The sequence below is a fragment of the Strigops habroptila genome, chromosome 7 (genome assembly GCF_004027225.2).
Source record: "Strigops habroptila isolate Jane chromosome 7, bStrHab1.2.pri, whole genome shotgun sequence".
Taxonomy (NCBI): Eukaryota; Metazoa; Chordata; class Aves; order Psittaciformes; family Psittacidae; genus Strigops; species Strigops habroptila.
The window spans coordinates 28608953-28620108 of NC_044283.2; the positions used below are offsets into that span (position 1 = coordinate 28608953).

At 55.6% G+C, this 11156-nt stretch overlaps 1 protein-coding gene across 1 annotated transcript; it reads left to right on the forward strand.

Annotated features, from left to right (window-relative positions):
- Nucleotides 1–2123: 2123 nt before the first annotated feature.
- GSX2 (GS homeobox 2) lies at nucleotides 2124–4038 on the forward strand. Its single transcript, XM_030493326.1, has 2 exons — nucleotides 2124–2813; nucleotides 2985–4038. Exons 1-2 carry the CDS (start codon nucleotides 2354–2356, stop codon nucleotides 3323–3325), a joined length of 801 nt encoding a protein of 266 aa, XP_030349186.1. The 5' UTR covers nucleotides 2124–2353; the 3' UTR covers nucleotides 3326–4038.
- Nucleotides 4039–11156: the final 7118 nt, after the last annotated feature.

Consider the following 11156-nt stretch of genomic DNA (forward strand, 5'->3'; position numbering starts at 1 on the left):
CTGCAATTTTGATCCGGCTCTTGCTCTGTCTGCCTTCCTTTAAGACAGCCCCCTCCCCAGATCCACTCTATCACTCAGACAGTTTTCTCTACTGAGGTTGATGGAGTTTTTTTATTATTTTTTTCCAGATTAGTCTCTTTTAAAGGAAAGAAAAAAAGAAGAAAACAGAGAGATTAATTCAGATCTCCGCCAGAAGAACTGTGTTTTAAACGGGAAGAGACAGGGAAAATCTAGTGCCTGTGCACTGTGCCCGTGATGAGAACGTCGCCGGCCCCTCCGGAGCTCCGGAGGCAGACCCCCGGACACCCCCGGGGCCGCGCTCCTCAGCGCCCCAGCGGCGGCGCAGATACCGGTGCTGGCCCTGATGCTTGCCCCGCCGCTGTCCGGGTCTCCGGGGCCTTGCGGCTCCGAGGCCTGGGCTGAGCCGTCAGCAGCAGTTTGGGGAAAAGTAGGTGAGGTCGGAGCCGGCCCGCCTAAACCCCGCGAGTCCCTAATTGTTGTCACAAGACGCGGGATTAGCGCATTGCTGAAATAGCTGTCTGTTTACACTCCGAAGCCCTGACGGCCGGTAAACACTTTCTAATTGAATTCTAATCACATTCAAATAGCTCCATAACCAGCTTCAGCTGCAATTCATAAAACTTTAATTGCCACCCATAAATCCTCACATCGCCGAGTGCGAGGTGTCCCTAAAACTACGGTTGCATCGTGCCCGCTCGAGAAGGTGGTGAGGGGAGGCAAGCAGGGCTGGGGGACGGGACAGCAGGCGAGACCCGGCCCTTCTTAGCAAGGCTCGGTTTACACTGCTGAGCCTCGTTGGTCCCTGGGGTGAGGAAACGCCATCTCCAGCAGCAGTTTTACTTTACTGGGGTTTAGCAGCAGGCGAATGGGTGTGCGGAAGGGCTGGTCGGATGTCCGCCGCCCGGCCCGGCCCTTGAGCCCAATAACAGCCTCTAGGCACGTTACGGCCATTGATTCACTCCCCGGCCTCTGCTCAGCCCCTGCTAATCAGGCGTAGTCTGTGTTTTCTGCTTTAGAGCACAATTGTCACTTCCCTTTCCCGAGTCAAGCGGGATGGGATCCGCAGTCCGTTTTAAACGCCGCTTCGCATCTGCCAAACGAGAAGGCAATCGCCCTTCCATTAATGATAAGTCTCTTCTTAAACTCCCATAAAACAGGTCATTGGAAAATCGTGTAATACGCTGTGAACACCTTGGCTTTTTAATGAAATCTGAAATGCTCCGGAGCCACCGACCGTATTTAGCTGTTTATCCAATTTTACTTTGAGTATTTGCTTCAGCAGACTTGGTGGAGATCAAAGAACCCCCCTCGACACGTTCCCTTTCATTAGCGCTGCGCGCTGCGATCCTGAAGCGGTCGAGGAAGTTCACTTGGAAGTTTTCCATTTTGATACCGTTTGACTGAGAAGTATCCAGATATTTGAAGTCTTTGTCCGTTGGAGTAATTGCCAATTTGGCAAGATTCACTGGGGGTGAAAAGGGCGCGGAGGAAAAAAACCCCAACCACCAAACCCCACGCGATGCACATATGTATGCACAGACACACGTACCCGCGCGATCCTTAACTTTGTACCTATGTCGGTATCTGTACCCCTGGCTCCTCCGGTGCCGAAAGGGCTTCCTGAAGGAGTCCTACGCGCAGGGAAGAGACCGGGCTGGGGAAAGGTATTGGTCCGCGGGAGTCACGGCTCTTTGGATGACACTTTACGTGGACAGATGGGAGGGCGGGCGGCGTTGAGCCGCTTGTTTCAGCGCATCACCTGCTCCCCTCTCTCCTTCCCTCCCTGTGGGGGACCCACCCGAGCAGAAACTCCCCCCGACTGATTTTACACACCCCCTCCGGGTGTGTTGACAGGGGGATGTGCTAGCGAGCGGGACGTGTGTCAGGGCCGCGGCGCAGTCCGGGCAGCCGCCCCCTCCCCGGCTTCCCCGCTCCTATAATTTATCTGGGGCGGAGGCGAGGGACTGAAGTCATCGGGCAGCGAGCGAGCACGCACACTTTGGGCCCCCCCCTCCTTGTCCCCCTTCCCCCCCGCCCCCCGGCAGCCTCTCCTGCCGGCCTGGGAAGCCGGGGAGATTTAGATCTGCGAGGCTTTCAGCCATCACGTGTTTAAATAGTTGATATAAAACCCCGGCGCAGGGGATCCAGGCGGGGGGGACTTTAAGACCAGCCCTCTCCAGGGACCCTTTTGTTCAGCTCTCAAACATAAGCACCTTCTCGCCTCGCCAGGACTTCAGTAGCAACTTGGCCAAGAAGGAAAAGCCCGGCTTCGGGAGAGAGCCGCCCCGGCTTCGGGAGAGAGCCGCCCCGGCTGCGGCGGCAGCTCTCCGAAATGTCCCGCTCTTTCTATGTCGACTCCTTAATCATCAAAGACTCCTCGAGGCCGGCTCCGTCCCTGCCTGAGCACCACCACGGCCAGGACTTCTTCATCCCTCTCAGCATGCCTTCTCCCCTCGTCATGTCGGTGTCGGGCCCGGGCTGCCCGTCCCGCAAGAGCGGCGCTTTCTGCGTCTGCCCTCTCTGTGTCACCTCGCACCTGCACTCCTCCCGCCCCGCTGCCGCCGCCGCCGGGGCCGTCCCCCTCATCAAGAGCCAGTTCCCCGCCGCTGCCGCCGGCGAGGCCCAGTGCTGCCCGCGGGCCGGCCACGCTCACCACCCGCAGCAGCACCCGCCGCCCGTCGCCTCCGGGCCCGCCGCCGCCTCCCTGGGGCACCCGGCGCATCACCCACCTGCCTGCGCCGCCACCGCCTACAGCGTCAGCGACCCCCGGAGGTTTCACTGCCTCGGCATGGGTAGGAGCCCTGCGGCCGCCGGGGAGGGGAGGGCAGCGGGAGAAGGGGTTCCCCCAAGGGAGAGCGGCTGCCCCGGGGCGGAAAGCTGCGGGACGATGTCTTTTCTCTCTGTCTTCTTTTCCCTCCTCCGTTCTCCCATCCCACTGAAGTTCGTGCTTTAATCCCGTCCAGGAGCGTCCGATTCCAGCCAAATTCAAAACGGGAAAAGGATGAGGACAGCTTTCACCAGCACCCAGCTCTTGGAGCTGGAGAGGGAATTCTCCTCCAACATGTACCTGTCCCGGCTGCGGAGGATCGAGATAGCCACCTACCTGAACCTGTCCGAGAAGCAAGTGAAAATCTGGTTCCAAAACCGGAGGGTGAAGCACAAGAAAGAAGGCAAAGGCACCCAGCGAAACTCGCACGGGGGCTGCAAGTGCAGCACCAACCAGGGGCATTACCCCAGGTCGGAGGACGAAGAATCTCTGTCCCCCTCATCGGCGACCGAGGATAAAGAGATCTCCCCGCTATGAGCCCGGCGCGGAGCTCGGATCCCGCCGCCGAGTCCCAGCCCGGAGCAGGCAGAGGCACCGCTGCTCACCTGGAGCAGCCGGACCGGGGACAGCAGCCCGCCGCCCCGGAGCGGACTGGCCCTGCCGGCCGGAGGCTCCTTTTCATCCTTTCGCAGTCATAGAGAGAGAGAGAGAAATATATTTTTTGAACGTAAATGTTTTAGTCCTGAGAGTTCAACTAAAACGTTATTTAAGTAACCCCAGGAGCGGGCACCTGCTCTTCCTAACATATATCCCGGGACTGGACTCGCACTGACCGGGGTGCCTCCCCCCGCCTCCCCCTGCCAAGTTAAAGGAGAAAAATTAAAAAGAAAGCATTTGGAACTGAAAGACGAGACTTTAAAAAACTGAAAAGCAAACAAAAACCTGTAGAGCTGAGAACCTCCTGGACGGACTTCTGAACAAAAATAAGAACAGAAGTAAAAATCGGTCGTTTGTGTCTGGGACGGCGGTTTGTTTGTGAATAGTTTTATATAAAATTTATATTTATATTTATTTAAATAAAAGAGATCAGATGAGAATTGGGCTTTTTTCTTCTCCTCCCTCTCCTCCTCCAAGTGCCAGCCTGGTCCGAACAGCGAAGGTGAGCTGGCTGGGCAGGATGCGTTTCTTCTCAGTCCTTTGTACGGTGAAAGCATCGGTGTGTATGTGTCAGACCTCCGAAAAGACTAGAAATAAACGCCATCGGCTACTAACCCGAGTACGTTTGCTGCTCCCCTGTGACTCGGGCCGGCCGGGGGGCGGAGGGAGGGGACGGAGACCCCGCTCCGGAATGCAAATGAAGCCGCTTTTCGGAGCCAGGCAGCTTTGTGCTCGCTGCCAGCCGGAGCCAGCGCCCGCCCGCGCCCTGCAGCTTTCCCCCGGCTGCTCGCCCGGGGACGCCGGCTGCCGCTGGCCCAGGGCTGCCGCTGGCAGCAGCGCGTTCGGGGCTGCCCCCGGGAACCCCCCCGCTCTGCTGCCCGGCCTGGTTGCCCCGGCTGGCACCACCCGGGTCTTTCCCATCCAGGGGCTGCTGCGCACATCGGCCCTTCGCCAGGCTGAAACTCCGCTTGTGTTATCTGGGGTGATGTTAATCAGAAATCGGGGTTTATTTATTTATTAATTCCCTCAGGCGGCGGGACAGTACCCAGTCTTTTCAGTGTTGATTTGATTTGGGCGCCTTGGCCAAGCCCAGTGAGCATATCCGAGAGGAAGCCTGCTCATGGGGTCAGGCCAAGCCAGGCTGCAGGGCTCTGACAGGCTCTGCAGCCCGCGCTGGGCAGCGCCCAGCTATGGGCCCCGTCCATCCTGCCTCTGCCTTGGGCTGTCCATCCTGAGCTCCTTGCAGGGGGCTGGTGCAGAGTGCGATGAAGTTGGAGCTGGTCAGTGCCAAACGAGCCTCTTTGTAACTTTTTTCCTAGTTGCTGCAGTCCTGGCAGAAAAGCACATGAGCAGACGGCAAGTGCCTTTTGCACGCTGTGTTATCCCCCCTTACACCTTTTCCTTGGGTGGAATTCCCACGAACCCAACCTACACTTTTGACTTCAGCCTCCGAAACTGTTGCAAGACCTTTTCAATAAATAATTCCCTGAACAGTCCCTGAAGTTCTCATCTTTGATCCCTAACCTCGGAGCTTCAGCTTAGGGATATGCCTCCAACTTCATACACTTGCTCTGCTTCTAATCAGAAAACAAGTAACAAACCCTGTTGTGGTTTCTGCTGCAGTGTGAATAACCCAAGCACTCTGCTTGCTGGAGAGAAATGCAGCCCCAGCACAGTGGCACCTTCAGTGCTTGCTCGTCTTGGAGGAGAGGTTGTGTGCGTACGCAGGTCTGGGGTGGGATGGAGAGGGCATGGTGCGGGCACTGCCCCACAGCCCGGACCAGCTGCAGGGCTTGTGGCAGAGGCAGTGCCCAGCACACTCACAGTGCAGCTGCTTACCCAAGTGGCAGTCACCTCACTTGCCAGGCTGGGGAGAGCCGAGGGCCAAAGGCTTGTGGGCCTCATGGCTACCTCCCAGGGGACCTCATGGAGGGCCTGGCTGAGGGAGCTGCCTCCTCTTGCCCTAAAATCTCCTGAAGTGAGCTCCGGAAACTGCTGTTCCTCTGCTTCAGTTCACCTGTGTCTAGCTTGCTCCTATAATCCCACCGGGTCTTTTACAACCTAGAAGCTCTGGGAGGAAAAGGTCCTGTCACCCTCTTGGCAGCATCATCCCCATCCTGTAACACGGGGGAACCAACAGACCTGCAGCAGCCTGGGAAGGCTGTTACAGTTGAACCCAGGACGAAATGTTTCATGTTAAACATATTGGAAAAGCAGAATGATGCAACGTTTTGACACAACATATTTCAGAAGAGTGGTACAACCAGCTCGGCCTGAACCTAGCACTGGGGAGTCCAAGCCACTGTGACAGGAGCACTGCTAGAAGTTGCATGTACTCTAACTTGCAGTAAAAGTATTGTAGGGTTTCAAAGTCCAGCATTCAACACTTGGAAATTTAGCCGAATTGACATCATAATGTGTTGGGGGTTTTTTCTTCCTTCTTTTTTTTTTTTTTTAGGTTTTTTTTAGTGGGGTTTTTTTGTTTGTTTGTTTGTTTGTTTGTTTGATTCTTCTTTGTAATCTTCCTTTTCTCCCACAAAGTGTGAAATGCAGGTTTCCCCCAGCTCATTCAGTGCCCAAGATAGGCAGCGTGCAACTCCCTATTTAATATTCCTCTTACCGTTAGTTTTCTAAGGAAATAAGGATGATGCTGTCATTCTGCTTACCTGTCTGCCACTTACCTTTATTCCCTCCTAACTCTTAAACTCTGGAGTCGATACCAACCAGCGGGCTGACATGGTAGCTCTGCGAGGGTCTCCAAGACGATGAGTTCCTACAAGTTCTGCAGAGCTCAACAGCGGGCTGAGGGGAAGAGACCAGGGAGTGACCTCAGCTCCCTCCATCCCTTCTGGCAGGAATCAAGTGACCCATATCAGGGCGGGGAGAGGGATGTCTTTTGCCCAACGGCCTGTTAGAAGAGGATATCTACAGGGGAATGAGGTGGTATCACTGAGGCAGGCCTTGAGGTAGAGAGTATGGTCAGCACAGGGCTGGCTGGGAACAGAAGCTATAAAGGAGGCTGAAGGGTCTGGGGGGACATGAGATAGCACGCAGCACCTGCACCCAGCACCTGCACCCAGCTTTCCCCCAAGTGAGAACCCAAGTCTCATTTGTTGCAAGTTCAGCGAATAAGAAGTTACCCTCTTATTTTCCTTTGGCACTTGTCACGACGATGTTTGAGAGCTGGGAAACATGACTGCATTTGCCTTTACCGCTCCCGTGGGAGCAATAAATTCGCTTCCCTTCAGAGGTCGAGAGCGAAGCTTCGGAGAGGTTCAGCCCGCCGCTGCGGCACTGCACTCACAGCGTGAGGCTCCATGCAACTTCCCAGCCTTATTCCCATTCTCAGCACCGGCTGTGACCCAGGCACTGGGTCCCGGCGCGCTCCAGATGCAGTTACTGCACTTGTTTCGGACGTGCCGCGCTCCGGGCAGTCAGAGGAAGAGGAGCCCGTTCCGGCGTGCTGGCATCGCGCTGGTTGGCGTAACTCTGCGGCCGAGGAGCTGCCTGCTCCCCGGATGGCGGCTCCCGTGCGTGCCGCGGGTGGCCTTCGGGTCTGGGACGGCCTCAAAGGCGAGGCCCGGGGGCAGCCGGGGAGCCGCCGGTTAAGGAAAGTAGCGCAAATAAAGCCCGTGCGTTTGCCCGAGGGATGCTACTTATGGCTGTGTGAGTGACCCCGCTACCGACCTTCTGTAACCGTTCGGGGCTCGAACGAGCAAAGCTAGCACTCCTCCAACGAAGATTCCTCCCCTTGGATATTTATTTGCTTCCTTTAATTCCTTTAACTCCTTCCAATTAAAAAACTCGGAGAAGGAAAACATCCGTCTTGAAGAGTTTCCCTTATCACTGTCTGCACGGCCAGATCAGATCCACAGCACCGACCTCTCCGGTTGCGAATCCCCTGCTACCATGTTTGGATCAGACCTGATCGCCGGGCTGATCTCTCCAGTCCCGCTCTGGAGCCCCCCCCAGGCGCTGTTGAAACCTGTCCCCGCTACCGGAGCTCTTGCTGCAACGCCCATCACCGGCGTCTCGCACCTCCGGCCCGGACTTCGGGGAGCGCAGCCGTTGGTGGCAACTCTCTGCTCCCACCCGCGGTGTGGCCGGGGGGCACCGTGCCGGGACACGTCCCGCTCCCGTGCCTCGGGAACTCCCAGACTGAGGGGCTCAGCGGTCTCAGGCAGGCAGGGCCTGAGAGCTCAAGGAGGGCAGACTCCCAGTGCAGGGACCCGCATATCCAGGCCAAAGGACTAGGGGAAACCCTCCTCCCTCAGTAGCTCGGGTTTTGGTGGTGGGAAAGAGAGGGGACAATCTAATCCCTCGTCATTCATCTCTAGTTTACCCTAATTTCCTACTCCCGCCTTCCCGCTGTCTGGACCCCCCTGGGACTTTGCCCTGCTCTTCCCATCGGCTCGGCTGCTGCCCGGAGCTCTTTCCTTCCCCTTAAACAGTTCAACCGACGGCTCAGCCGCGGGACGAGGCCACGGCCGGAGGGATCAGTCCCACTCGTACCTACTGGGATAAGGCGGCTAGGAAGGGGAGAGCCCGGGTGTCGCCTCCCCGCGTGCATCCTGCCATCAGTCCGGCGGACAGAGCGCTCCGTTCCTGGACCCGGGGCCTGCAGGTGAAGCAAACTCGGCCACCACGCCCCTTATTATTATTATTATTATTATTATTACTACTATTGTTATTATTTATCCTTCGCGGCTGCTCGGAAAGGATTTTAAGCCCGAGCCTTCGCGCACCTCCGTGGGCTGAACGGGGTTTCGCTGCGGGGGAGAAGCCCCTGGGAAGGTGCCCTCGCCCCGCGGGGCCCCCGTCGTTGTCCGGGCGGAAAGCCGTGCTGCGGGCAGCTGCCAGGGAGTCCCGCATGGCTCCGCTCCCCGCTTCGCGCCTCCCCCCGGCCTGGCCCCATTCCGCGCCTCCGGCGGGTCTTGAGCTTTTGGGAGCGAACCCGAAGCGATCGGAAGCGTGTGCTGTGTGCGCTCTGGAAAAATAATGAGTTTCAGATTAATGAAGGAGTGACAATTTCAAGGCTAACGTTGGCACTGCCCAAGCCAGAGCGTGGGGAGCTCGCCAGGCTTTGCTGTATATTGTCCACTTTTCTGAAGAGCAGACAAAGATGGATAGAGAGACATTGAAAAGCAGGAGGCGTATTTCAAGCGGTTCAATAAAGAGGGTTGTCACTTAAAGACAAGAACCATAGTGCTTTGATGACTTTGTATTAGCCTCACCGTTTCAAATAAGTGACTCGACTCTCTTTGCGGAATTCACCGAGTTTCAGTAGATGACACTTCAGTGAAGCCGCTTTGGACTCCTGTAAGAGCTCGTAACTGCGGGGCCGAACTCCTCTCCGGGCGGGTTTTGCAAAGATTACCGACCCGGGGCTGTTTATTCTTTCCGCCCTCAAACTAAGGGACCTCGGGAAAATCAAGGTTTACAATCTACGCGGAAGCACTGACAAAAGAGAGAAAACGCTCCGCCTCCGAGGGAATGTAAAGAAAGCGGCGGGGAGATGTGGAAATGCCGGGGGGAGACGCTGCCTCCCGGCAGCGCCCGGAAATACAGGGGCGGTCCTTCCTAAATCGCTTTCTACACTCTCGGAGAAAGCACCGACAAGGGGTGTTAAAAATAAAGCTGTTTAATCCCCCAGGAAGCCCACGCGTGTCCTCACTCCGCATGTAGGAGCAGCCTCTCCTTGGTTTTGTGTGTCCCGTCCTCCCCCCGGTTCCCGGTGCTTCCCGTTCCTCCGGGACACCTTTCCTCCGCCCGGGGCAGCCGGGGTGCCACAGCCCGGTGCTGGTGCAGAGGGAGCTAGGGAAAGCTCAGCCCCACCGGTGAGATTTTTCTACCAAACCCCGAGGATTTTCAATTTTTTCTCTTAAAAATTATTTTATTTTGTAAGATGGGGACCCCCGACGGCTTCAGCCCCCCCAGGCTTTGCAGGCACAGCGAAAGGGCTTCACTGTGAGTTTGAGCGGTCCATTTAGTCACTGTTTCATTAGGCACTATTTGAACCTTGCAACATGTGGTAATTCCTGGGGCAAGCTGAAAAGGGGGGATTATGTAGGAGGGACACAAGGAAATTAGCTAACGGTTAATTTAACTCGTTTTCTGGTAGAATTTTCGATACATTCCTAATTGACTGAGGAGGCAGGTGAAGTCTTCAGTTCCAGGCAGACTCATTCACGGTGAGAATAAATGGCTCTTTTTCAACTCACACTGCTCACAATATATCATCAGGGAAAAGACATGCAATGAATATGTTGATTTTTTTTTTTATTATTATTATTGTTAATGGAATTACACCCTGCCACGCAGGTGTGAGGGTAAAAACCTATACTGCGATGAAATCAGATTAACAATGAAATGAGAATTTTATTAGCTTTCTATGTCACCTAGACCTGGATTTAAACTGTCAAAACAAGAAATAAGGGGGGGGGGGGGGGGGGGGGAGATAGTCTGAAGGCAACAGTGCCGATCAACAGGCAGAAGGAGCAGCTCGGTATCCAAATGATAATTAGTTGTAATTCGCAGTGAATGTCCACATCTCACACTCTACGCTATTTGTATCATATAGAGAATGTAAGATTAGCCTATAATGGGGAATCTCTTGTGAGCCCGGGGTTTGCCAATTAACCCTAATCACCCCGGTTTGCTGTGACACGGGAACATTTGCTCATAAGGTCTGAGTTTTAATAAACCGATAGGTAGTGTCTGAAATAAACTCTGGCTGAGACTTCTGCCGTGTTCGCAAAGGGAAAAGGGCCGAGGCAGACCGGAGTGTCCCGCGGGCGTTGGGGAGCAGACCGGAATGCAGCGGGACAGGAGCCGCGACCCCGCATCGGGCCACTCCGGGAAGCGACAGGCTGTGGGTGACTCCGCACCAGCGGGTTGGAGGTGACCCCGCACCGGGCACAGGTGGCGTCGGCTGTACCTGGGCGGCGTGCGGAGAGGTGATGGGCGCAGCCGGGCAGGGCCCGCCGCCGGGGGAGTCCGCCACGTCTGCCAAGGGCCCCTTTGTAACCTGCTATAGAAAGCGGGGGTACTCTGCATGACAAAGCCCAATTAAGCTAGCTATTCAGGACCTCTGCAGCTGGTAGCCCATTGGGAGAGTGGGAGGAAACGCGTATATATTAATTATGCGAAGGGGCGGTGAAAAATACCAACAACGGCGGTTCTGGGTTGGGTGTTGGGTATGTTTGTTTGGTTTTTCCTGTGTCAGACCCGTTATTTATGTATGTATTTGGTGAAGGGGCTGTGGGAGGAGGTGGGGCGCTGGCTGGGGGCACAAGCCCCAGCCCCGGGCGCGTCTCTGCGCTGCCGGCAGCAGGGCCCCCGGTCCTGAGAGGCATGAAACCCCAGGGCAGGCTGAAGACCAGCCAAAAAAGAGAAAATACTGGAGACCTAACGTTAAGATTGACCCAAACAATCCATTTGCTTTTCCGCTTTATTCCCATAATACACGTGTGGCTATGGCTGGTATGTAAAACACAATTTCAGACTCTAAAGCCAGAGTATCTGAGAAATATCTTGCACGACATAGTCATCTTACCCTAAATAATCCAACTGTCATGATAGCAGGTGAGTTTTAGTTCAGAACTATGTAGCACTGAATACAGAAGTATGCTTGTGATCACACGGTCTTCAAACCCTGACCACAGATGCATGGACGTGACCGCATGAACGTTCCCTTTTCTTCTGTAGAAGT